This window comes from Lutjanus erythropterus, chromosome 8, assembly GCF_056507025.1.
Source record: "Lutjanus erythropterus isolate fLutEry1 chromosome 8, fLutEry1.hap2, whole genome shotgun sequence".
NCBI lineage: Eukaryota > Metazoa > Chordata > Actinopteri > Lutjaniformes > Lutjanidae > Lutjanus > Lutjanus erythropterus.
Genome location: NC_139324.1, coordinates 31,746,216 through 31,774,154, shown reverse-complemented (window position 1 = coordinate 31,774,154; position 27,939 = coordinate 31,746,216). Strand labels below are relative to the sequence as shown.

The 27,939-nt window shown below is 42.1% G+C and overlaps 1 protein-coding gene across 1 annotated transcript; it reads right to left on the bottom strand.

Annotated features, from left to right (window-relative positions):
• Positions 1-235: 235 nt before the first annotated feature.
• LOC146323086 (matrix-remodeling-associated protein 5-like) lies at positions 236-25,404 on the bottom strand. Its single transcript, XM_084725310.1, has 12 exons — positions 24,993-25,404; positions 24,130-24,359; positions 22,680-22,809; positions 19,042-19,283; positions 17,337-17,488; positions 12,985-16,577; positions 11,121-11,262; positions 9,818-9,953; positions 6,772-7,989; positions 5,968-6,175; positions 4,593-4,814; positions 236-3,447 (listed from the first exon to the last, which is right to left on the bottom strand). Exons 2-12 carry the CDS (start codon positions 24,318-24,320, stop codon positions 1,354-1,356), a joined length of 8,328 nt encoding a protein of 2,775 aa, XP_084581436.1. The 5' UTR covers positions 24,321-24,359; positions 24,993-25,404; the 3' UTR covers positions 236-1,353.
• Between the last annotated feature and the right edge of the window lie 2,535 nt (positions 25,405-27,939).

Below are 27,939 nucleotides of genomic sequence, written 5' to 3'. Positions count from 1 at the left end.
TATCAACAGACAGTGCCTGTTGTTCATTGCCTGCAGTAGATGCTGTTCAACATGTCCCAAGTTTGGAGAAGCAGAGAGAAGTTCAAGCATGGAAGCTAAGCAATGCATTGCTTGGTACAGGATCAGCAACAAAAGGTATTTCAGCCACTTAAAAAAGGTCCACCTACAAAAAACATCAGTTTAAGTGTACAGTATAATTATACTTGTATTTTTATTTTTATTATTATTATTATTATTATTATTATTATTATTATTATTATTATATGGACCAAATATCGCTCTCTCCAAGCCAACCAAACTCCATTGTCGAATCAGTTATTTTACCTTGCAGATCAAGGGGGTTGCTGGAATATCACTGCCTCGATCTGCTAGTTCATTGTGTTATTGTGTGACTTTGGTGAATCTGAACTATCCTTTTACAACACTGAAGTCATAAAATAATGCAAACCAAGTAACACATTGAGACGACGGTAGGCCAGCAACTCCAGTGTCCTGCAAAGTAAAATTACTGATTTTGCCTATGGAGTTTGGTTCACTTGGGAAGAGCGATATTTGGCTTATATAACAGCTATTTCCCATCAGAAAAGGCTTTTTGATGGTGAAGGTAAAGCAGTGAGAATATCCTAAAAATAGTTTACACTTCAACTGATATTGAATTTTTTTTTTCTAGGTGGATAAGTGGCTAAAATAGATTTCGTTGCCTGATCCTGTCCACAGCAGTACATTGCTTGGCTTAAATGCTGGTACTTCTCTCTGCTTCTCCTGACTGGGAGCATGCCGACTGCTATTTATTGTAGGTAACACACTATTGACAAGTACCTCTTATAATGTAACTCAAAGTTATCCAAACAATCCCTTTAAATATGCTATGCTTTTTTATTTGACCTCTGAGGTCATCACTTCAGAATAGGTTTTAGGCCGGTGAGACAGACAGCAAGGCACAACAGGTTAAAAGTTTACCACCGGCTATATAAAACAACCATCCTTAAACAAAAATTATTTGTTAATGCAGAGAAAAATGCATGAGACTGTGTCTGCAGTGAATCTTGCCACTGTTGATATTAAAACATTACAGTATTGAAAACAAAGTCACCAATTAAAAATACATACATGAGACATGAGATCGTATACCTGCATATTAGTAGTGTCTTTTCTGAGATTCAACAGTATCTCCTGCACGGAGCCTTGCAGTTCCTTTGGGCATCTGGGACATGAAGTGTTATCAGCAGAGGAGTTCATTCACCAGTGCAGAAGACTGGTGGAGTCTCTGTTTTCCTGCTGCATGTGTATGTGTGTGTGTGTGTGTGTGTGTGTGTGTGTGTGTGTGTGTGTGTGTGTGTCTGCTTCACCTCATTATATAACATGCAGGTAGGTCGCCTTGGTGTCCACTCCTATTACATTTTTGGCGGTGCACCTGTAAAATCCTGTATCCCTACTTGTCGGGTTCTGTATCACCAAGGAACCCTGAGGACTAAGGTAGCGGTTGCCATAGATACGAGCCTGACCCATCACCCTCAGCTGCGTCAGGTCTGGTGTTTCCCAGGTAACCGTCGCCCGCGGTGTTGCTATGGTCAGACACGGCAGCTCCACAGCAACTCCGGGGCGCGTGTAGGTCACAGGTGAGGGGCCTGTTGTGATGCGTGGCGGGTAGGCGATGACGATGACGGGAACGCTGACAACTGAAACTGAAGAGGAGTCAGGACTGGTGGATCTGCAGGTGTAGGTGCCGCGGTCGTACACTAAGGCCTGTTGCACTGTTAGTGTTCCATCCTGTTGGACGAGGTACCGGCCAGAGTCGCCGCTCTCACCCCGGGACAGGACGTTGCCGCTGGGCAGCGTCCATGAGAGAGTGCCCTGGGTGTATCCGTTGTTTTGAGGAGCAGGGCAAGGCAGGCGAAAGGTCTCTCCATTAATTATGCTCACCAGAGGAGCTGTTCTGGTGCTCACTGTTGGCTCAGCCGAGTGGGGTGGAGGGCCTACTGGACGAGGTGCAGCAGGTAAAGTCGAGCCTCTGGGTAGAGGCTTTTGAGTAACTGGGATTCTTGGCGACACTGGCCCGGAGCTTAACGATTGAGCTGAATCCAATGAGGCTCCAGAGCGAGGCGCCTCGATTAAGCCACCACCTTCCTGTCTTTCCACAAGTGGTCCCCTCTGCGGAGACCTGGCCTGCTCCGGCAGCTCGGAGACCTCCAGCTCCACCTGTATCCTCGTCTCTCCCCTATCACCTCTGACCACACACACCAAGGTTCCACCATCACTCGTGCGCACGCCTCGCAGCTCCAAGGAGCCATTTCGGTGCACAGTGAGCCGGCTGCCATAGTAAGGAGCTGGCAGCACGCCGTTACCAGGCAGGAGCCAGGCCAGACGAGGGGGAGGGGAGCCTTGGGAGGGGCACGGCAAAAGAACAGTTTGTCCTTTCACTGCTCGCTGCTTCACTGACGTTAACACACCCACAACTGTGTTACTAGAGTTTTTATTACTTGTAGTTGTACCAGTACTACCACTACTCCTACTGTTAGCATTGGTTACTCCTATATCACTACTCCTAGTGAACCCACTTCCCCTGAGAGTGCCTGTACCAGCTCCATTATTAGACACACTGCTGCTAAACACTCCAACATTTCTAGAAATACCACTTAACCTTGTGTTAGCATCATTACTAGCCTTTCCTGCAATTACCTCATTATTATTAGCCCCGGGATTCCTTTCTATGCTGTGAATGTTACCTAAACTATTACTGCTACTCACAACACCAGGTCCATTTCTATTTATTCCAGTGTTATCTGCATTAACGCCTGTATTCCTACCCACCCCAACATTGACTGCACTGCTGCCGAGTTGAGTTGTAATTCCACTCACAGGCCTGTTGAATCCATTTTGACTGTCACTCCTGAGGGCAGGATTAAAGCCACTGGTTGCTGTGTTAATGCCAGTGTTTGGTACAACGTTTTTTATCTTGCCATTATTATCACTATAGCCATTATTATTGCTACTGATCTTGCTTGTGACTCCATTGGTGTATCCGTACTGGTTTATCCCTGCATTATTAATGCTGTCCCCTGATCTGCTGCTCGTACTCCAATCTCTTCCTCCCACCTGGTGATTCAGTCCATAGTAAGGAGCTTCCACCTCCAGGCCAACCACCATGCTCCTCCCCCCTGCTGAGTTGCTCACCCGGCACGTATAGTTCCCCGCATCGATCTTTTGAGCCTGGCGCACTTCCAGAGTTCCGTCTGAAACCACCACGACCCGCTCAGAATACAGTCCGGATCCGATAGTTCGTGGTATGACGCGCTGTGCCGGGGAAAACCACGTCACTGACGGGGGAGGATCTCCTGTGGCCTGACAGCGAATTGTGGCGGTTGTTCCCTGACGTACTTTGACAACATGGTAGCTTCTGTCATCAGTGAAGGTTGGTGGAGATGACATCATCACCTTTACTTTGACCTTAAAAAAAGTGAATTTGAAGGAAGGAATTAAAGACTGCTTGACTTTATTATTAATTAATAAATAGATGAGAGGTTTTCTCCAGGATTAAATGTGGAAACACTTTATTTGAAGGGAAGACTGTTGTTGCACTGTTATAACTCTGTCATGACACCTGTCACTACAGGAGTTTTATGAATGTTTATGACTGCTGTCATTCAGTGTCCCTTGGCCACTTATTCCATGCAAAGTTGACATTGTTTGAAATATTTTTGTTATGACAACTTGACATTAATCCAGACAAAAATGACAAGCTGACACTAACCAAGTGAAAAATGTCTTTGTTACGATAACTTGACATTAACCAAGACAATAACCTGTCAATGTCTCTTGACAGTGAATGACAACTTGACATTATCAAATTTAAAGAAACTGTTTATGTTAACATTACATTATGTCATATGTGGTTGGTTTTGACAGTGGCCATCATAAGACCATTATGAGGGTGGTATGAATATTTTCTTTGACCTTGATTTTGGACTTGACATAAAGATGTCATCAAATTTTATTAGCACTATATTTTGTTAACAGCAAATATCGTTTAGCGTACTTCAACAACAAGTGAACTAGGTTAGCTAACTGGTGTCTGTCCATCAGTTAACTGTAGATCACCGTCGTACTGTACTCGGCCTTATAACACTTAATGACCTCTTTATGGCAAGTCCAAACACTTCACTTGAGGTCAAGGGAATTATTCATGATGCTCTTAAAATATTTGACACTGTTATAAAACTTAAGGACATCCTCAAGTCCAAAATGTACCACTTTACTTAAGGTCAAGGAAAATATTCATGCCAGGCTTATAATGGTCTTATGACTGCCACTGAAAGCAACCACATATGACAGAATAACATAATGTTAAAATATCAAGATAAACAGTTTCCTTTTGTCCTGACAAAGACAGTGACAGGTTATGTTGAATTGTTTTATGTCAAGTCACAACAAAGACATCTCAAACAATTTCAGCTAACTGAATGGCACGTCATGTTTATGACAGTCATAAACATTCATAAAGGCTCCTTCATGTTCCTGAAAGGTGTTGTGACATGGTGTAATGACAGTCTCATCCCTTCAAATAAAGTGTTAGTGAAAAATGTTTTTCTTACCTTCATGGTGTCTTGACCTCCTTGATTCTCAGCGTAACACGTGTACTCGCCTTCCTCTCCCATACCCACTGCTGGAACCAGTAACGTCCCATTGTCAAACACAGTCAGCCTCCGTGACCGCCCTCCTCTTTCTTCCCCCTGCAACACACTGTTCACCATGGTTCCATCTGGTAGGCTCCAACGGACAGCTGGGTCAGGCAGTCCCGATGCCTGGCAGTCCACCTGCAGGGAACAGGATCATTATTGCTATCAGTTACAACTGTAGCCTGTAGCTTTTATTTTGATTAAAGCTAACCTGCTGCTGCCACTGCTAAGAAACCACAAATTTATATGCATTCAAAATAATATCATTTAAAGCTCATAAATGGTTAAATGTAATTTAAAATGAAGGGCAACAATTTCCCACAATAATACTATGTCCTTTTTTTTGCATTTCACCCTGCTTGACATTCTTTTTCATTGGGAGCTGTTAAATATTCATGTGTGAACTACTATCCCCTGAAGGCCTCTGTTGATGATTCATCACAGCCTGACCTGACAGGTCTTTCTTTTCTTTTTGACTCAAAAAATATGAAGCACATTTTGATCAAAAAACAACTAAAGAAACAGCTTGAAGCTGTAGAAATCTTTGGCACCACACCCAGCGATAGAAGTCACCCAACACATATCACTGCCTGAACAAAAAATAAGACTAAAGACTCAACAGTGGAGATGTACGTGATTAAATTTTTTAATTTTGGGGGAAGAACATGCTCGCACATCAGATGAATGGATTGATTAAAAAGACCAACTGGCATCATAATTACCATATTACATTTACCCAATAATTTACCTTCCTAAGTAACTTTTTGCCCCTCTGTGCTCCAATAACACTTGAGCAAGCTTGGTACCCAGTGGAACCTCAGTCAACTTTCTTCTTGCCTGTGCAATGCTTGGCTCATTTAAGAAATCCAGATTTTGAAGATTGTTAAAAGATGTTTGCTGGGGGACCTCTGAAGTGAAATAGGCACATTTTAAAGGTCCAGTGTGTAAAATTGAGGGGGATTTATTGGTAGAATATAGTAGAAATGGAACATTATAACTATGTTTTCATTGGTGTATAATCACCTGAAAATAACAATTTGTTTTTGTTACCTTAGAATTAGCTGTAGCCCAGAACAAACAACCCAAAGACTGGCTCTAGATACGGCCTTTCACATTTTGGGTGAGTTTCGCAGACTTAGGAAGGGTTAATTACTGTTTGACCCTGTTGCTGCTGGCATATTTTCAGAAATGGTACTAATATGCGCTGTCCCTGTTAAATAAAGTAATAAACTATAACTAAACTATTGGAAGTTAGGCAATGAGAACGGAAAGATGACTCCTCATAACTCACCTTCAGTGGTTTGCCAAACAACACCATCTGACTGAGAGGCTGCTTGGGCTCGATTTTGGCAGGTTTAGTGGTGACAGAGACACGGAGGAGGCGGTAATCATCTGCAACCTTGTTGCGTGCGATACAGAGGTAGTCTCCAGCATCCTTCTCTGTTACCGCCTGGACTGACAGGGTGCCATTAGGATGCACCTTCAGACGTCGATCAAAACTGAAATTAAAAACACAGACATACACACAATTAAATAGTTTCACTAAAAGATATAATTATACGGCCAGTAAAATGTAAGTGGTCTCTCGCTCACTCTTGAGAATTAGGACAAATCATGTCCTACCATAACAAACCAAACTCTAATTCCACTTTATATATATATATATATAATTTATAAAATGTTTTGGTTTGCTTTAATTTTCTTAATTTCTGAACTTTTTCTGTGCCAGAAAACACCCTTGTTCCAGACAAGAATTCACAATTTCAAACAATTGAAATGTACAATTATGCGTTATTAAGGATTTATAAAATGAGTTTGTGGTATATCTACTGTATGTTCTTGGTGTTTTAAGTCATATTCTATGTTGTTCATTGCAAGACAAATTTCATTATTAACATAAAAGAGGGCACCATTATAATTGTGTTCATTTGCAACAACCATTAAACATTTCTTACATGTTTTATATTACAATAATATGACTTTTTGTGTGACTAATGGAGTTGACAAAATTCAAGTATTAATTCACCACAAGGTTTTGTCCCAGTTTTCAAGAATGAGTGCTCTTCTGTCTCACACAAACCCACATCCCCTGTACCTGAAGTGCATATCCACCAGCTTCCTGTTTGGGGTCCTCCAAATGATGATGGGTGATGGGTTGCCGGTTACAGAGCAGTGGAGATGCAAGACCTCCCCGTAGTGGACGGAAGTGATAGGAGGTGACGTAGAAACGATTCGGGCTTTACTGAAAGGGGAGACAGGCAGGGGATGCAGAACAGCTGAGGCTCTGCTTTTGTCAGAGAGGGGGGAAGAAGTAACTCTGGTGTTGTTGACAATGCCGGGCGAGACTTTGGTGTTATTTGTAGGCCCTCTGGACGGTGGGGAGGGAGAGGAGGGTTTGTTGATGTTGGTCAAGCGTGTGGGGGAGGCAGTGACTGTTCTACTGATCTTAGGAGGTGCGTTAGTGGAACTGGGCTGGTGAGGGTAAGAAAACGAGCGAGAGGAGCTAGGGGTGAGCGGCAAGGTCCTGGCTCTATCAAAGGGTGATGGAGGGGAGAGTTTAGGCGAGTTTAATGGGTTTGAAGGCTGGCTGGGGTCTGATGAAGGTCTGTCTTTATGGGGTGAAGATGAAAGGGGTGGTTTTTCAGTAGCAACCGCTTTTGCCCCTTCATTTCTTGCTCCTTCCTTTCTTCTTTCTCCCTCTGCTCCTTCGATTTCCACCCTCACTATTCTCTTATCGGCTCCAACGGCATTACTTGCCGAGCACTCGTAATTCCCTGAGTCCTTAGGTCCAACTTTTCGGATATGCAGCGTCCCATTGGGCAAGACAAAAAGGTTGCCGTGGAGAAACTGGGACGGACGAACTAGAGTCCCATCTGGGATTCGCCAACGCAGAGTTGGTGGTGGGGCACCTCGGGCAGAGCAGTGAGCATAAACAGGCCTCCCCGGAGACAAGAGCAGGTGTTGCTCCCTGGGTTGCTGTATCACCGGGGGCAACGAGGACACGTGTACACGCACGGAGGCACTGGCGGCACCTGCTGAGTTGGAGGCCACACAGCGATACACTCCTCTGTCACTCGGTAAAGTCACTGAGATGTGGAGAGTTCCGTTCGTGTCCATAGCGATGCGACTGGTGGAGGCGGCGGCGGAGGTCAGGACAGAGCGATCGGGGAGAACCCACGAGAGCAGAGGGGTGGGCACGCCGTCCGCCCGGCACTCCAAGTGTAGCGTTCCACCCTGATGAATGGTGGCTTCTCTGTAGCTGGCAAGCTGCATTCGAGGGGGGCGGGTCCACACTTCCAGGGTGGTCAGTAATCTATCATGGAAAAGAAAAGCACACACACTCAATATGGAAACACAAACAAAGCTTAAGCATTTCAATACACAAAATGAAAATAAGCCATAAATGTCGTATGACACATTCCTGAAACACCTGAAGGCATACAGACACAAAACTGGAATCCTGATAGAAACATGGGCTTGAATAACCCCATGTGGTGTCACTTAACAATAAGACTACCCATATAAATGATTTATAAATGGTTTATAATTAGATTATAAGTTGTATACACTTTATAAACAAGGGCGTTTCCAGACTTTGTTTCGATCGGGGTGGCCCAAGTGGGGCACTGATTTATGCAGGGTTTACTATTTCTCATATCTACTTTAATTATTAACATTACGGTGTTTGACATTCTTGTGTTGAAAAAATATTTCAAAAAATATTTCAGAAATAGTTCTATCAATTAAAGCACAATGGCGCCTTAAAAATGTAATGTAAAGCTTCCATAGTTGCATGTCCCCAAAAATAAATTGTACCTTTTACTTCTAAATTCATCCTTGGCATTCCACCATGAAAACTAGTTTTATTTTTATTTTTCATAATTTATAAATTGTATGTATTATTTATTACTTATGTACACATTTGCTGTAGGATTTAGTTTTTTGTGTATAGTTTTTGTTTTTGTGAGCATAGAGGGAACTGCAGCTATGATTATACAACCCTGTGTCATAAAATTATCAATAAATGAAATTATTCTTCCAAAAAATTAAAAGCAGGCTAAAAACAATGCATATTTGGTTCAAACTAAGGTCCCTCCTCTCACTGGACAGATAACCAATCATAGTTGAGGATAACGACAGGGCACTTGGGCTGTCAAGTCATATTTCTGGGATGGCAAGTGCCCACCCCACATGATCACCCTATTGGTCAGTCATCATGATCTTCAGTCCTTCATTGCTTATTCTGAATTACCAGTTTGTTTGTTTTTACGCTGTCTTTCAAGACAAATGTTTGATTCAAAGTAGGCTGATAGTGTCAACAGTCTGCAACACTGTACTGCTGTGTTATGCTAATGCTAATGTTAGCTATCCATCAATAGTAAATGTCACCAGCATCATTTAGCTGTTTACCACACTTATTTATATATCTTATGTGCCTCAAATCTCAATTATCAATACGGTTGATTCCAGTTTCTTATTCTGCATAATTTTAATGACAAAAGCTAATTCATATTTATTGTCATCAAACAGCAAGTAAGACTGCTGCCAAAATAAACAATTACTGTTCTCTGGAGGCTCATACATTCTCACTCACCCCTTTATGGATCCCTTTCGTTTCCAAGAAAGATGGAGAATAAGCGATCGTGATGGATTTGTATGATTACAGAATTTACAACCTGCTCACAGCAGCCTTTCGGCACTATCCTGCCTCTCTCAGTATATGAAACCATGATCTTTCCCTCAAAAGGGAATGTGGCCTTGATGACTCGGGCTTGATGACTTATTAAAAAATATGTGATGAAGATGACAGGTGCAAATGCTGCTCATGGAGAAGAGAAAGTAAACTAATGAGATCTGAGGCAAAACAGTACAGATAATGTGTTGTTATAGTTTATAAATGAATTATAAAGTGTTTTCAACCTAATAAATAACCTCATTATGAACCATTTACAAATCATTTATAAGGACAGTCTTATTGTAAAGTGGTTCCCAGATTCCATGTGCATTTCTGTTGTGCTTTTCTGACAATTAAATTAAATGGCAGTTTGGCCTGTGTAACTAATACTTAAAATATTATGTTCATCGGTCCTCATAACTGAATAGAGTGTATTAATATTCATATCTGATATCAGTGGTCTCACCTGTCACGACCCAGAAAGCTGTGTGCGCTGCAGATGTATGTTCCTCTGTCCTGCAGCTGAACATTTTGGATAACAAGGGTGCCATTTGGCAAGACCTCAAAACGCTGAGCCCTGGAGTGGATTGACATCACTGCTCCTGAGAGAGAAAAACAGTGAGACAGACAGAAAGACAGAGAGACAGACAGACAGCGAGGAGGCAGAGTGGGGAAAACAGAGACAAATTGGGAAGGAAAGTTAGAGAGTGAGTAAGAGACAGAGGAAAGGAGGATCAGGAACATGCCGAGTGGCACAGCGTGAAGTAAAGTCAGTGATGCAGTGCACAAAATTTTCCATTACTTTCTTGCAATATGTCTTTCCCACATGGTAAGCAAGAGAAAAGTCCATTGTGTGCATGCCAGTGCGTAATACTGGGTGTTTATGGCTTATTTCATCAATATAAAATGTGTTCATATCCATTAAGTTATAGTACATACTAAAGCTGAGATTGAGTTCAAATCTGTGACTTCAGCATATTAAATACAAACCTTTGTTTATTCTTTAAACGTAAAGTCTGTAGTTTTTAACTATAAAAATGACAGCTATATTCATATACATATATATAAAACTGACTTCTGGATGAAAATAAGCATTTCTATGTTCCCAGCACAATTAAAAATTACAGGCCAGGATCCTGTTCCAGAGAGCAGGTTTACTGAGTAATCTGGAAAACTTTACTGAGTTTTTACATCAGACCAGGAAAAGAATTTGACAGGCCTCCAGGTAGATATTTAAAGAGGTACTGCACATGTTTTAGCTGTAAACCAACTTATATTAATGTACTGTGGAGAAACACATCAACAGAGGTCTTAATATTGACATTTCTTAATAAATTTGGGGGGGGGGGGGGGGGCATTTCTTGGGTTGAAAATGGCTCAAAATGCACATGTTGTACATACACACAAGTTTACACTATGTTTTGCTGACCCTTATCCTGAGCTGCTAGCATTAGCTTGGCTACAACACAGGTACAACACGGAAACTTTAAAACTTTCAAAAAGTTCCACCAATGACTGTTAAAATTCCAGCAGACTCTCTGTTTGCTGCTCCTCTCTCAACCCCTTGCCACTTTTTAGCATTTTTTCAGAATTATGCAGTGGGTGGAGTTCAGGCTCAGACCTGAGGTGCAGATACATTTTTACATAAATGTAAACTGAAATTTAAATGAAACCCTGATTTGTAGATTCATGCACTTAAGGGTGTTTTGAATATATGTGCATTTGGGCGTATGAAGTAAATGCGTGCATGTCTGCTGCACTCTGTGTACCTGTGGAGACCTTGGTCCATGTGATGGAGGGTTTCGGCTCTCCTTGAGCCTCACAAGTCAGCCTGGCAGTGCTCTCTGCTGGGAACGACACCGTTCTTATGTGTGGGTCTGCAATCCTTGGTCTGGATCTTACAACTGGAGCCTGTGAAAAAGATTCAGAAAACCAATTTTAACAGCAAATAAAGTGATGAATAATACAATTAATGAATGGTTATTACAACTGGAGGATATCTGTGAGCATGGCTCCACTAATGAAAGTTCTTCAACTGGCACAGCTGCAGGATTGTGTTGTTTTCTGAGTTTTAATTTTTCAATGAAATAGCAAGTGATTGGAGGACTTGCAAGTGAGAAACCACTTTAAATGAAAAAATGAGAATTGTCTAATAGCAGAAATACCACATCTACATTATCACCACCATGTAACAGACAGATGAACAGATCATTTGGCCAAGTTTTATCTGCATAACAATTTTCAAGGAAAAAAATCAGCAAATGAAACCAACAAACACTAGTGGAGGTAAAAATAAAGACTATTATACATGGTTATTAAAAGCTAAAAATTAAACAGTTAAAAACAGAGGTACAGCCATTAAAGGCAAACTTGGGAAATTTTCAAGTCTTTCAAGTCCAATCAGTGCTGAAGGCAAATTTAATTGATTTAAGCAATAAACTCCTCAGTGCGTGCTATCATGACCAAGAAAACTGAGTTTTCATACTAACAGAGCTGTGCAGCAGTGCCTACATGTACCAGGATGCCTTGCAGGTGAGCTTCTAACTCTCACACCCTTTTTGCTGTGTTATCACCAACCCTGCCTACAGCTATTACTCTGCTGGCCACAGCATAAGTGACAAAAATACTCATGACCCCCTGACTGCGCAGATTCAGACTAGAACTCCAAGCTGAAATAGTCTGTAGTTCTTCCTGCATCCAGTGACACCACTGGATGCAGGAAGAACTACATATTTTGCAGCAGAAGTACTGTTTTCTTCGTCAAAATAGCACACACTGAGGAATTTATTGCTTCATTTGACTGCATTTCCTATCAACAATTACTGGACATCCACATGAAAAGTGGCAAAGCTTCCCTTTAATACGTAAACTCTTCAGTAAAAGGTTGTGGGAAAAGTTAGTAATTATTATAATAATTCCACATAATATAGTAACTATACTGGAATAGGATCATGAATTCAAAGTAACATTACTGTGACACCAGATTTAGACTCATTTGTGGTCGAGCCAGTGGATTGATCAGCTGAGGCTTGCCAACGGAGCTCTAGAAATTAATTAACAATTGATTATTTTAAATCCCTTGGGATTAGGCTCTGAAATCGCATAATGCTGTTGATTATGGACCATATGTTTTCCATCTCCTCTTTATATCTGGAAAACCATGAAATTGAAGAATTGCCATAAACATCCCTTAGGTTTACTAGCAGGTCATGTGGATACAGATTAGACTATTTTCAGGTCTATTGTGCATTTCTGCTAAGCTTTTTGCCCAAGGGCTTGCACAAGTGTGTGTGTGTGTGTTGTTATTTTCTGGGCCAGCACTCACTTAGAAAATAAATGTTAATCTGAGTTCCATTTAGCTGACAACAAAGAAAAATAGCTTTATATATATGAACTGCAAACTACATTTAAGAGGGCACTTAAAGAAATGACTAATGGAATGAATGAATGAAAGCAAGGAGCAAAAAAATAGGGAAACGTTTCATAAATTAGCAATTAAATTAACAAATAAAGAACAAATTACGGTTCCAGCTTGGCTCTTACTCTTGTTGTAATGTATGTACTTGCTTTATTTTGGGGTGGAAGTATCCACAAAATAGCAACACTATGTTACTTGAATCGATTTGAACTCACCCCAGGGGCGGCAGGGAGCGGAGGGGAGGGGGGCCGGTGTGGCCTGCTGCTGTGTGAATCAGGAATAGAATTAGCTCCAGGGTTCTTCCAGTCAGTAGGGGGTCGACTCTGGTGTGGAGCCCCAGAAACAGGCCTCCCCCTGGGGTCAGCTTGGCCGATGCTCGGCCTCCCTCTGGATGACGCTGTGGTACTTGTTGTCGTTGTGGTAGTAGTAGGAGGTGTACTGGGTGTAGTGGTTGGAGAAGTTTTGGGTGAGATTGTAATAGTAGTACTAGTAGGAGGAGTAGTAGTTTTAGCTGCAGCAGTAGTAGTAGTGGTAGTAGTAGGAGGAAGAGGAGTAGCTGTAGTAGTAGTAGTGGGGTTAAGAGTTGTGGGAATAGCTTTGAATGAAATTGTAGTACTAGTAGCAGTAGTAGTAGTAGTAGAAGGCCTAGTTGAAGTAGTAGTAGTAGTAGTGGGAGGCCTAGTTGTAGTAGTAGTAGTAGTGGGAATAGTAGATGTGACAATAGGAGTTGTGGTAGTAGTAGTAGTAGTTGTAGTAGTAGTACTTGTTGTAGCACTGGATGTTGGAATAATGGTAGTTGCAGTAGATGTGACGAGATTTGTAGTCATAGGAGTAATTGTAGTTGTTGTGGGAAGTGCATCCTCACTAACCATAGTAGCTGTAGATGTACTTGTAGTAGAATGAGTTCTCTTGAGAGTAGTGGAAGGGGTTGTTGTGATTTTTGCGGTAGTAGTGTCAGTTGTAGCTGGGACTGTGGAGGAAGGAGTGGGCAAGACGGAGGTGGAGGACGCATATGGTACACCCAACAAATTCCTCTCCAGCTCTTCACTGTGTTTGCTCGAGGGTCTATCAACATGTTTGCCTGAGGCTGTGTGTGTTTTTGTGTGTGTCTGTATGCCATGTGTGGGCGTCCCCGCGTCTGTGTCTGGCAAATGTGCCTGTGCGATCGAAGTACGAGACTGAGTGGGTGCTGGTGTCGGTGTGTTGAAGAGAGTGGACTCTGCGGCGTCTGAGTGAGTCATCGTGTCTGTATGGGTTTTTGTGTGAGAGGTGGATAATGAGGTGAGAGACGAGGGGGAGGGAGTCGATGAGGGGGAGGCAGATTCTGAAGTGGAGAAAGCAAGAGGGTTAGAAACAGAGGGAGAGAGAGGATTCAGCGCCACACCAGTCCTAATATGGTCACTCCTTGTTGACAAAATAGCTGGAGACGTGGTTGTCGACACCGGCAACAACATATCAATCTGATCTGTAGTGTCAGGTGTCGCGGTTTGTGACTTTGGGTTCGTAGGGTCAGGGAGAGGTCGGGGTGGCGTCAAAGGTCGCCCCCTGGGCCTGTTGATGATTCGTCTTCGCTGTCCGATCCTCCTGCGTGAGTTCCAGGGACTTTGAGGCCGGGAGTTTGGAACCAAATTAGGGAAGAGTCCCTGCCGGGGGCTCTGAGGCCTGATTCTAGTTGTGTTGGGCTTTGTCTCTCCCTCATCTCCTTCATTTGGCGCTGAGATGATTTCGTTTGTTCCTGAGACTGGCTTAGATGTGACCACTTCTCGAAGTGTTTCTGGGTTTGTTACTGTCTCTGTGTGCGGGCCTACTTTCTCTGTCTGTAAATGTGTCTCTGTCTCGTTCTCTGTATCTGTCGGTGTTTCTGTTGATCTCACCGTCTCCCTTGTTATCTCAGTGTCTGTTTGAGTGTCTGTTTTAGTCTGTGTTTCTGTGAGAACAGGGTGAACGGGCTGTAGGCCTTCCTCTTGTAGATCAGCGTCATCAACAGACGACCCTTCTGTGTCGGCTTCCACCCCTTCTTCTTCAGCTCTACCTCTCTCTGTATCATCACCTCCCTCATATCTTCCTGTGTCTCCACCTTTGCCTCTTCCTGCAGGTTCAGATGTGGGCTTTCCTGCCTCGACGGGTTGGCTGTTGTTAGTCTGAGCAGCCTTTTGTCGTATCTTAGCCAGGATGTCAGCCCATTTCTGAGGGTCTATCCTTTGTTTGTTCATGGTGACTCTGTGTCTGTTCTCGAAACGGTTTCTTCTCTGATTGGTGGATGATACAGACCCACCTCCTCTTCTCAGGGGGCCTTCTCTCATAGGCCCACGTCTTCGGGGTTTTCCAACTTCATACGGTCTGTTTGGGAAAGGCTGGGGAGGTCTTAGTCGCCTTCTACTGCCAATAAAAGTTCTCTGTCCTCCTCCTCCTTCTTCTTCTTCTTCTTCTTCTCCACCATCCCCCGACCCTTCCTCAAATTTATGTAGCAAAGGAGCTCGTATCTTGGTCGACCGGCCAGCAGCTGACTGCGGCCCTCTGGGATAAGAAGTTCTAAGAGGGTTTGGACGTCGTGACTTTAATTCCAGTTGCACTGACAGAGAGTCACTACCATACTGGTTGACTGCAATGCAGCGATAATGGCCAGCATCCCTCTGAGATGGGTTAGGTAGAGAGAGACTCCCGTTTGATTGTATAGTGAGCCCACCTGATACAGCTAATCCCCGTCGCACTATGTTCCCATCTGGTAACACCCAGCTCATGTAGGGTGATGGTGAACCAGATGCCTTGCAGGACAGACTGATGGGCTCCCCAACTGTTCCGGTGACAGGCGGTCCCACTTGCTCTCCTGAAGGCGGAACAGAGGACTCCTCCACTGTCAGGCGGAGGGGTAGAACGTCTACATCCCTTCCCACCTGAGCTATGCAGTAATAGATCCCAGCATCTGAGAACTGCACTTTGTGTAGAAGCAAACCAGAGTTTGAGGCCCGTAGCTTACCATCTAGGCTGTTTGAGGGGGAGTTAAGCTTGGATCCATCTGGGAGAATCCAATATACTTCGGGGTTACCAGAACTTAGAAGAGGGCAGGGAAGCTCCACATTACTCCCTGCTGTTGCAGCCAGCGCTGTGGCGATGTGACTAGCTGAAATCAGCACCCATGGGTGAGAAGCAGGGGAGGGATGGGAAGTGGGATCAGGATGTGCAGAAACTCTCGTTGAGTATATGAGCTGAACTTTAAGTCCGTTAGACTGTGCTCTGTTTAGCTGGATGCTTACAGCAGGCTGTAGCAACCATTGTGGTCTGGCTTTAACAGAAGCTCTGACTCCAGTGTGATAATATCCGTCCGTCTCTATTGTCTGCCTGTAGCGGTAAGCCAGTGCTGGAGCTTTACTCAGCATGAGCTCCCTCTCCAGATGAACCGCAGTCTCACTGTAGTAAGCTAAGATCCTCCACAGCGTCTCATAGCTCTCTCTATCCACAGGGCACTCCAGGGAGAGCGACAGAGCGAGAGGGAGAGGAGAAGAGGAGGACAGGGAGAGGTCTGGAGGAGGGGCAATATCCTGGGAAGAGTGTGTGATGTTGCAGATCAGATCGACGCTGTTGCCTTGTTGGTCAGACAGACCCAGAGAGGCAGAGCCTAAAGGCTCTCTGAAGGATTCACTTGATTGGATTTCACTAATTTCCATCTCCAAAGGTGTGTCTCTTCCTGGGGATGGGATGACGGGTGAGGTGCACAATAGGTCAGTCTGATCAAGCAAGTCATGCCCTTCAAGGGAATCAGGCGATCCGCATTTTGGACACTGAGGGCCACTGGGACATTTTATTAAGCCTAATTGAAAAATAGAGACAGAGAAAATGATGTCATAAAAGGCAGCCATAGCAACTATACAAACATATTAGTGCACGTTCCAGCAATCTGCACATATTAGTGGTGTCATATATTAGTCATGCCACTTCTTCGTAAGCATTCATTACCCTTAATATCTCTTACTAATTAGGTATTACTTCATCTACTCATAAATCAGATATACGTATCACTTCATTATTACACAGTGATCACTGGCCTATATTTCAACTGCCTGCACACATCAGTGCTGTCATCATGGATTAGTCATGGCAGGTTAAGTCTGGCATATCAATGAGACACATTTCACGGCCCGGCCTTCTTTCACATCTCAATAACAGCCACAAGGCAGACTGGGAAGAGATACAGAAAATGTGGGGAAACGGAGAAAAGTGTGTGATGAAAAGCAGGTGGAGAGATGTCAGAGGTATAAAGATAACAAAACCAGATGTATTGAAAAATACATTTATCCAATCTTTCTATCATCTGGCTGGATATGACATAATATATTACAGTTCTAAGACTGGTTATAGAGTGGAATTATCAACAAATGAGTCTTCTGTATCCCAATTCATTCACAATCTTTCATCTCCCTGATATCTTCTCATCTATTTCGTCTCCTTAAGTCACTCAGCCACCACATTTTTACATCTCCGACTCAAATAAAGTGGCTCAAACGTACATGTGCACATGGAAGACAAAACAACAAGTAAAAACAATTAATATTTCAGACATGACCGTCACCTGGATGAGCCAGACTCCAAGTGAGAAACCAGTTCATCCTGCAGTCACAGCTCCATGGATTGGCCTGCAGAACTAGAGTCTCCAGCAGAGGTGCTGTCACTAACATCTCTCTTGGCAGAGTGGTCAGACTGTTGTTGGACAGGTCCAAGTGTCTACAGGAGGGAAAACAGAGTAAAAAGAAGGAACAGATTGAGATGAAGAGGGGGAGGGAGAGTGCAGAGGGTGAATCAAAGTCATAGAGGAGTGGAGGGAGGGATGGAAGAGTGGGAGTGGGCAGATCGAGGTGACAGGTTAGGGGTAAGAAAGTCATCCATCATTTTTATCATTTCCATCATCGTCTTCATGTTCAAACCCAAGTTATTCCTCATTCTGCTCTAATAGATGGGTATTAGGAAAAGGGGAAAAAGAGACAATGGTTCAGCTTTTATGTTAGAGGTTTATTTAGCTAAATATCAAGAGTGGGAGTATTATTTTTTTTTTCATCAGCCTGTTGGCTTTGTTTGAGGAGTCATTTACAGGGCAACTTCTGTCTAAGTGACTAATGGGGACAAACATTTTAGGAACTGGTCCAGTATTGAGGGAGATCACTGCAGCCGGCAGAAGATAAACTGAGCTACAACGTAAAAGAGCATTTTTGTAAGTGTCTGAAAATTATTATGGACAGGATCACTGCAGAGAGAGACTCTCCGTTGAAAAGTAAGATATCAGCACAACAGGTGATTAATTGCTCTCGCCACACTAACCACACTCCCTTTGCAAAACTGTCATTTTAACATCATTTTCATTCAGTCTCAACAGAAACAAACAAACAAAAAAACTCACCAAAAACAACTTGTATTTCCAGAATTTCAGCAATCATAAACTCTGGTTGTTTGGTCAACATAAACCGTTTTTTTGTTTTGTTTTGTTTTGTTTTTTTTGTTTTTTTTGACAGATCTGAAAATATTCTGGCGACAGCACGTTTCTTCACGCTGCTTCTCTAATCAATCTCCCACTTCCTCCTCTCCCAAAATTTTCACATCTGATCCCATGAATTGCAGAGGAAGTAACAGACTTTCAGAGGTACAAATATCTCACAAACATATGTACTTTCTCCTCCTTATGTTTTTTAAACAGGCTTGTTGCTTTAGCTTTCAGGCATTTGAGGGGGAATTACTGATTATCTATTTTTTTGCATCACTGTACACTGTCTTACCAACATCAAGATTGATTTCAATCTAAATGGATGAGACCATAAAAAATGGAAAAGACAGTTCTTTGCCTTTGCTTTATCGATCAGTGCATATCACGCGCGACAGATGAAACATGATGAAAATGAGAGAGGGAGACTCAACCGCGAACAAAAGGTGAGGTTCACTTAGCTTTACACAGAAATAGCCAGTAGAAATGTCCTTCAGAGGGGCATTTTATACTTTTAGTACTTTTCAGCACCTGTACTTTTTTGCTTTTACTTGAGTAAAAGAGTTGAATCAGTCTTATTTTACCCAGGTATTTGTACTTCTACTTGAGTAAAGAATGTGTGTTTTGCCACCTCTGCAGACTTTACAGACAACAGAAACTTAACATTCCTTGCAGCCCTCACTGTAGTGAAGAAATCGGCTTCAGGGCTACAGTATATATATATATGCTGACTGTTAAAACTAAACTTGTCTTAACTTCCCCAACTATGATTATTACATTATGTGCTTTAAGTGTTAAAGCTCACCTGAGTGTAGAGAAGTAATATGTATTCAGCAGGGACAATGTGCACAGTGTGTGCGGGTGCAGCTGATGCAGCCTGTTCCCTTGCAGACGAAGCAGCCTGAGGCTAGGCAGCTGGAGCAGGGCCCGGGGGTGGATGTGCTGGAGGAGGTTGTGATCCAAGTACAGACGCAGCAGTGAGGTCAGGCCAGAGAAGGTCAGAGATGAAGAGATCTCTCTCAGCTTGTTATAGCTCAGCTTTAATATCTGTGGGAGTGGAGGAAACGGAGAGAGCGGAAAAAAAAAGGAGCATTAGAAGGGCAATTAAACACAACCTCAATTCCAAAAAAGTTAGAACATTGTGTAAAACATAACTTAAAACAGAATGCCATGATTTGCGAATCATTTTCAGCTTGTATTCAATTACACAAAGACCAGATATTTGCCTGCAACATATTTCAGAAAAGTTGGGACTTGAGCGGAAAAAACAACTGGGAAAGTTGTGGAATGTTTAAAAGCACATGTCTGGAACATTCAACAGGTAAACATATTAACTGGTAACAGGTGACTGAATCATAACTGGGTATTAAAGGGGCATCCTTAAAAAGGCTGAGTCATTCACAGACAAAGATGGGATGACGTTTGTGAAAACTGCATGGGAAAATAGAACAACAGCTTGAGAACAACGTTTCTCAACACAGAAATCAAGGAATGTAGGGATTTCACCATCTACAATAGATAAAATCTTTAAAAGATTCAGAGAATCTGGAGAAATCTCTGCACATAAGAGGCGAGGCCAAAAACCAACACTAAATCCCTGTGACCTTTGACCTCTCAGGTGGCGCTGCATTAATAACCGCATTAAAAACCCAATTAATTCTATAAAGGATACTATGTGGGCTCAGGGACACTTTGTTGCTGCATCTACAAATGCAGGTTAAGACTCCTCCATGCAAACCCAAAGCCGTATATTAACAACATTCAGCAACTCTGAGATGGAGGTTTTGGAGACATCTCAGCTTGTTTCAGCAAGACAATGCAAAGACACGTTCTGCAGGAGTTACAACAGCGTGGCTTCATAGAGTTCAGGTATCAGACTGACCCGCCTGCAGTCCAGACTTGTCTCCAGCTGAAAATGTATGGTGCATTTTGAAGTGCAAAATACAACAACAGAAACCCCACACTGTTGAGCTTTGCAAACTTCAACAATTAGTGTCCTCAGTTTCTAAATGCTTACTGAGAGTTGTTAAAAGAAAAAGTGATGCATCACAGTGGTAAATATGCTCCTGTCCAAACTTTTTTGGAACATGTTGCAAATTAAGAATGAGTGTATATCTTAAAAAAACAATACTGTTTAAAAAGTAAATATCTTGTCTTTGTACTGTAATCAATTGAATGTAGGTTTGCATTCTGTTTTTATTTACATTTTGCATGTCCCAACTTTTTGGGGGCTGGGGTTGTAATAGATATCAAGACTAATAAAGAAACCACGTCTGTCACTGGACACCAGATGCTTGTAAACTGAATTCATGACAAATGATATAAGGGGACTTGGAATAAGGATGAAGAGTTGTGTGAAAAACTCTTTGTAAATGAAAACAACTTGAAGCAGCAGCTCTGTGTAAAAATATGAGGAAATACTTCCAGCGGCAAACAATCTCACATGCAAAAATTCAGAGAATAGCCCAGAGCGCATAACCAGATGATACATTCATGCTGTGAGTTTATTGGGTCAAAGCAGTGAAAACTAAAGGGATATTCTAGCACTGGGGGTCTTCCTCAACTTTCAAATATGAAATTTAGCCCTTTATCCTCAACAGAAGGCTCTCGGGGATCTAATGCCATTCTAGTCATGTGTGGATGGAGAACCCACCAAATTTTAAGAAGGCACCATGAAAACCAGGTTGTGGACTTTTGTGTTTCTCTGAGGCTTATGATAAAGCTGCTCTCCAGGGAGGCTACTTAGCTGGAAAAGTTCCAGCTGCTGACAGATCTAACACGTGAAGATGTCAGCACATGGAAATATGGATCCCATTATCACCACAATGGCAAATATATCAGCATCTGCCTCCGAGATGAAGGGAACAATTGCTTGTTGAGTAATATCACTTCCCCACGGACTGCTAACTCTGCCCTTAGGTTGCTGCTAAAATGTCCAGCGTGTTTCCTGTCACTGAGCGGGGAGAAGAATGATGGCACATAAATTATGCATCAGTTGAACAGAAATTAGAAAAATGTGCTGAAGAATGTGAGCAGAATCATGACAGCTGTCATATTAATTTACATACTGGTCTCACAGATCGAACAACTTATGAATCCATTTGTTTTTAACACTATGACTGCAAGATTTAGCCACATTTGTCAATCTAGCGTCCCCTCTAAACTGTTTCAAACCCCTCTGACAAATATGAGACATCTTAATAATCCGTGCATTGCTCATGTTGTTAAAAACTGAAATCTGTTCTGTCAAACAGTTTAAGCACATTCATCTCTCACAGGTATGGAGCTATGCAGACTGTAAACTATAAGTCCTACACGTGTAGAAAGTTTAAGAGCTGAGCTGTCTGCAACAAAGTATTTGAAATAGTGCAGAAGCCCCTGGATGATCCACCCTGAGTGAGGCTGGACGGGGGGAAAAAGTAAAGTGTGTGGAGATTTGATTTTCACATCTGTGTCCTGCAAAAACCCTCAGCTCAAATGAGTCAAAGGTTAAGTATGTGAGGAAACACTACTTTATTGTCCCCATTAACAGCCGTGTGATTTATAACAGAATCAGTAGTTTGGTTTGGCGAAGGAAAGTTCAGGACGATTTCGGTGAAAGTCCTTTTCATTTAGTGTAATATTTATGTTAGAGCCAGACTGTTTACCAGTCAGCCAATATTAACCTAGAACATCTTTCTTTTTTGTTACTTCAGCTTGTTCCATTTGTATTTTTTCAATTCATACTTTATTTGTTTTTGTTATATAGTTTGTTTTATTGTATGTCTTTAACCACTCTACTGTCTATAATTTAAATATTTTTTTGTAAATAAATCATTCCTGTATCTTTTGTATTTATAATTATTAAAGAGGCCATATTATGATCATATCTAGGCTCATGTTTTTTATTCTGTTTCTACTAGAACAGGCTTACATGCTTCAAAGAAAGAAAAGAAAAGAAGAAGAAAAAGAAAGACAGCAAGAATTTTTCTCTTACTGGCCACAGCTGCAGCACCTCTATTCACCCTCTGTTTTAGCTCCTGGCTATTTTAGACCCCAATCCCATTCCAAAGTTCCCTCCAAACTAGCTGCACATTATACAAATGTGTTACATAGTGATGTCACCAAGTAACAGAACAAAGAGTACACAGGAGACATTTCAGGCAGACTAGGAGGAGTGTTTTTTGTCACAGACTTTGGATTTTGTGACTTCGCAGACCTGTTGCACGCACAAAAATCTATATAACACATTAAATGAAAAGTAAATCCCATAAAGCATAATATGGCCAATTTAAAGATACCAGGGAAAGTTCCTTGTTTCTGCACCTTGATGTAATGTTGAACTGAAGAATACCAGGTGATATGACAATGTCAATTTTTTTTTACTCCCTAAAGTCAGCCCCAAAGAGGATCAGTCAGGATGAGGTTGCAGTGCATGCTGTTGTTGCTCTTCGTCCTCTTTACCTGCAGTGATTTCATATCTCTGAACACTCCGTCTGGGAGATGGTGCAGGTCATTGCTGTGGAGCATCAGAAGCTCCACCTTCTTCAGCCCAGCCAGAGAGCTGTCATGGATCCTGTTGATGCTGTTGAACCTATAAAAGCACAGAAACTGCAATCACATCAATAAGTCAACAAATATTACTGTCTCCATGTGAGCACAGGACTTAACTGTAGTTCGACACATGATTTCAAACTATTTGGGTGGATTTGCAAGGACAAATCGTGTAATTAAGTAATGCATAACTAAAGCACGTCTTGATGAGGATTTAATGCGGCATTTAATGAGGATGCATCGTGAAATCTTGTAGGTTATCACTAACAAATGATCAGGTCACTACAGCTTTATGTTATCAGTTCATACTTAATGGATCATCAGTTCAAGAATGTTAATTCACAGTTACTTCATACATTAATTGATGTGCATGAAGTTAGCTGGAGGTCAAAAGTTTATTTATGCAACTGTATCCGCAGTGGACTGGCTGTCTGAGGGGCAGGGGGGTAAAAATTGGCCATCAGCTGTATGCAGTGGGGCACCAGCACATCGAAAGTCATAATGCATGGGCTACTTTTAAGGGCATTTTATCACTTTTTGTCCACTAGAGGGACATCCTACAGGGCATGATTTGTCCACTGGATGGGCACACTGTAGAGGGCACTTTATCACGTTTTGTCTCCTGGAAAAACACTCTAGACGGCACTTCACCACATTGTATCTACTGGATGGACATTCTAAAAGGCATTTTACCAAATTCTCTCCACTATAAGTACAACTTAGAGGGCATTTTGTCATGTTGTCTTGGACATCGGCTCACTATAGATGGCACTTCATCACTTTTTTATCCACTGGAAAGGCACCCTGTGGGCATTTTTATCATGTTTAATCTATTGGAAGGCCACTCTAGAGGGTATTTTGTCATGTTGTCTTTGACACTGGGACACTCCAAAGGGCAACTGTGATTTTCCTACCGTCGGGGCAGTACTTTTGTGGTGTTTTTTGAACATGGGGGCACCTTGAGTCCACCAGTGAGCTGTATTTGTGTTTATTATATAAATGATTGCATCTGACAAAACATGAGAACAGGTGGTGTTCTGCTTTCAGAGAGGCAAATACGTGGATCTGATATAAAGCTTTATGTAACTGGAATCCAGCTAATTTGATCACTATCAGTTAGTGCATGAAGTGTGGATTAACATTCCTGATGATCTATTAAGTGTCAAGTGATTGCAAAAAGTGATCAATTGTTGATGGTGAGCAACAGGATTTCAAGACACACCCTCATTGATTAATGCATTAAGTTGCGCATTAGTCAAGCATTACTAAATTATATGATTTGTACCCTTATTATAAAGTGTTACAGTAAAAATCATTTTAGGTTAGAATCTTTAATTCTGTGTTACATGCACTCCCTTACCCTAGGTTTATGCGGCGTGTGTGTGCAGGCAGGCCAGGAGGGATGGTGAGCAGGGAACGAAACGTACAGTGGACTTCACTGGCCTGGTAACAGTTACAGGTCCTGGGACAGGCCTGGACAATCGAGGGCCACACAAGTGTGAGCACCAGGAGAGTGAGCGGTGCCACCGGCGCGCACACACTCCGATACATCTTCACCCCGCAGGAGGAGAAGCTACACTGTGATTATCACTGCCAGAGAGAGAGAGAGAAAAAAGGAAGTCAGGACTGATGGAGAGCAGCAGAGTGCACCACAGTGCCATGTCCCAAAATCCAGATCCACACACACACTCACACAGAAGTCAAGTCAATTTTATTCATACAGCCCAAAAACACAAATCTGACTCAGGGGGATTTGCAGTCTGAACAACACATGACACTCTTTATCCGCAGACCCACACTAAAGTCACACAGCCACACTGACACACTGCACCTGTCTCAAACTAAACACACCTTTGGGCTATTTTTCCTGTAAGTTCCCTGAATGTATGAACACGAATTTAACGCACAAATCAATGTTCATGTCAGAAAAGCGCAGGAGAATTCAACAAAAAAATAGAGAATAAAGAAGGAGAGATGTAAAAGTAAACCTTACATAAACTCTCCTGCTCTGTCTCTCCCTCTCTCTGTCTCTGTCTGTCTCATCTAATCTCGCACAAGCGCACAAATTCCTAAGTCATTCAAATTTTCAAATTCAAACCAACTGTGGGGCGAAAGCTGCGAGGCTTTTCAACATGAAGCTGAAATTAAAGTAAATTACACACTGCATCGAGAAGCTTCAAAGACAAATATTATAATGCATAGTCATGGTGTATAAGAACATACCTTGAGATTCTTTGGTCCGGATGAGTGAGTTATTTCACGGAGTCATTCATTTTGCCCATCAAAAACTCACTTTAATCCAACTGCACGGCTCGAAAATAATTTGATATGCAGTTGAACCAGTTCATTCACCCATAAACTCCGAGATTGTTGAATTAAGAGGAAGAAAAAAGTTGTCACATCAGATGTCACTGAAGAGAGTGAGGAGGAAAAACGTGAAAAGCAGTAACACTTGTGTCAACTCCGCACATTTAGTAACATCCAACAGGTCCTCTTGTGCGTCCACTGGAGAGAAAAGTAGCGCTGGAAGCTGCAGGCGGGCTGTTTGCAAACGCGTCTGGCGCTGCGTGAGTGTGCGTGTGCGTGTGTGTGTGTGTGTGTGGATGACAGTGGATGTATGTGAGTGTGTGTTTGAGCTCAGGAGAAGGGACTGGACTGGAGTGAACTTTGAGTGACGCTTTCAGGCAGAGGGGTTTGTCCAAGCAAGGAGGGGCTTTCTGGAAACACAGAGGTAACTGCGCTTCATGCTGCTCCTCTCAAAACCCTTACGCGCTGCATGTAGGCCACAGAAGAGGACTTATTCCTGATGAACTGCAGCTCCTTTTACACCATCTGTCTCAAACATTGCAAAGCCCCTGTTATACATTATCTGCTATATATATTGCAATATATCAACTGTTTATTGCATTTGATGGAAGTTGCAGCAGGGCCTTAGCAAGAATTTTTTTGGAACAAAAAAGATTTAGTCTATTCCTCCAGTTTCTCACCCCACCCATCCAGGAATTATTTGGCCAGCCATGAAAAATATCAAATGAATCTTCCTGATTATATGAGTATTTCATAATTTAAAGGAGCGATTGTGAATCCAAAAATGAGTACTGCAGTCCAAATAGCAAGTTAGAGCCCTGGACTGTATATAAAATAGGTTGACTTGTGGGAGCTCAGGCTGGCTGCAGGAACACTGCAGGAAAGTGACAATAATAAGCAACTATGAGAGCTCCACTGTGAGTTGATCAGCTGTTTATAACTGTCAGCTGTCTGTCGATGTAAAGTTAATCATGTTATCCAGAAAACAAAAGCCCACTGCTCTGAAAATTTACACTCTAAAGTTTGAGTTCAGTGACTGCCTGCCAGACTCCATTATAATAACTCCCTTAATTTGAACTTTAATTAACATGAAACAGGCAAACAAAAACAGTTAATCTGTCCTAGAATGGAAATTTTAAAGGACACTGACGCTGTAGCGTTTCAACCTAACATACTCCCCTAATCTCTGATGACATATCATGGTCAGTTTATGGTTTATTCCAGAAAATATATTTCAGAAGTCTCCTTTAAATATAGAATATGCAGGATTTGTGTGTAAACTCACCAGAAAGATAGTTGATTGCAGAGTCTCAGTCCCAGGACGTCAAATTCCAATGCTTTGGGTTGGTAAAGTGTCTCGAACACAGCAAAATAATGAGAAAAAAAGAAAATACAACAGGGTCTCTGCAGATACAGACACCAGCACTCCTCGTGGGTCATAAGTGATGATTGAGAGGGATTTTTCTTATGTGGCTCTAAATGTTTAGAGGAAAATCCTGGGAAGTAAGTAAGTAAGTACAAATTCTTTACTTCAGTATTTATTTTTCGAACAACTTTTTGTTTTTTCTCCCTAGACTTTAACACAAATATTGATACTTTCTCTTTTTTCAAACAGCCTTAATGCCTTAGTTTTAATGCATTTGAGGGGAATTATTGATTATTCTTGTTCTGCATCACCGGTGCATATTGTGCACGACAGACGAAACAGACAAGAGCACGAGACTTGACCCCAGAAAAAAGTCAGGTTCAGTTGACTTTGCACAGAAACAGCTGGTAGAAATGTCCTTCAAAGTGATACTTGGAGAACATTTCAGAGGCTGTGCTTTTTCATTTTTACTTGAGTGAAGTACTACTTTTACCAGAGTGTCTGTACGTATCTGTACTTCTACTTTAGTAAAGAATGTGTGTACTTTTACCACCTCTGATTTTACGTAAACTTTATATTATCCAAACACTGTTTCAGTGACTTTTCCACACTGCCGGGATAAAAAAAATCTACACTTAACTGAATATTAAAAACAGCCTATTTAAAGATTTTCAGTCTTTAACACATTGGATTCAGCCTCATGCCATCCTCCTCAGGTCGTTAAAACCCCTAAATTCCCAGAATAACACAGAGGACACGACCTCTGTGTCATCAGTGGTTGCTATATGGTCCTAGGTTGCAGCTTTTTTTTTTTTTTTTTGGATACCATTCTGTTTACAGCGTTTGCCGAGGACTAACAAGTTTTTGTATTGCTGTACAGAAGTGTGTTGTCAGGAGCTCCAGCCATCTCCATTCCACGACCATTTGACCTCATTCAGTTTAAGGGACAGCAAGACAATGAAGCCCAGACTGAACAAATACTGGACTTTGTGTTCAGTAGATTCATCCAGTATTTAGATCCATCCAGTACATTCCTCCTGAAATGTGGGTTAGGGCAGCTAAATAAGGGATCGCCCTCTCTTCCGTGCGATCTCAGATTCTCAGACACCCCATAATGATCACACCTCCTTCTGAGAGACTTAAGTGAACAAAAATAGACTGATGCTCTTCAGCTGTTGTCTCCTGTAAGCACAGTAACCCCCCACCGATCATCCTTTAAGGGCCTGCCTTTGTATGTATGTGTGTGTGTGAAACATTGGTTTGTTTGCATAAGAGTTTTTAAAGGGGTAGTTTAGATTATTTGAAGTGGGGTTGTATGAGGTACTGACCCACAGAGTTAGGCACACCACCAGTTTGGAGAAGCAGAGAGTCCCACTTTAGGAATCTAAGCAACTGCTGTGGACAGGATCAGCAACAAAAGGTAAAAAAAGTCCACCTAAAATAAATCTAAATCACTTTAACTGTATGCTATGTTTAGAATATTTTCAATGCTTTAAC

Coding starts and splice junctions, on each gene's coding strand:
- LOC146323086 (XM_084725310.1), bottom strand. CDS start 24,320: ATGTATCGGAGTGTGTGCGCGCCGGTGGCACCGCTCACTCTCCTGGTG. Junction 22,810..24,129: donor ACACGCCGCATAAACCTAGG/GTAAGGGAGTGC, acceptor GTGCTTTTATAG/GTTCAACAGCATCAACAGGA. Junction 17,489..19,041: donor TATTACTTCTCTACACTCAG/GTGAGCTTTAAC, acceptor TCCCTCCTGTAG/ACACTTGGACCTGTCCAACA.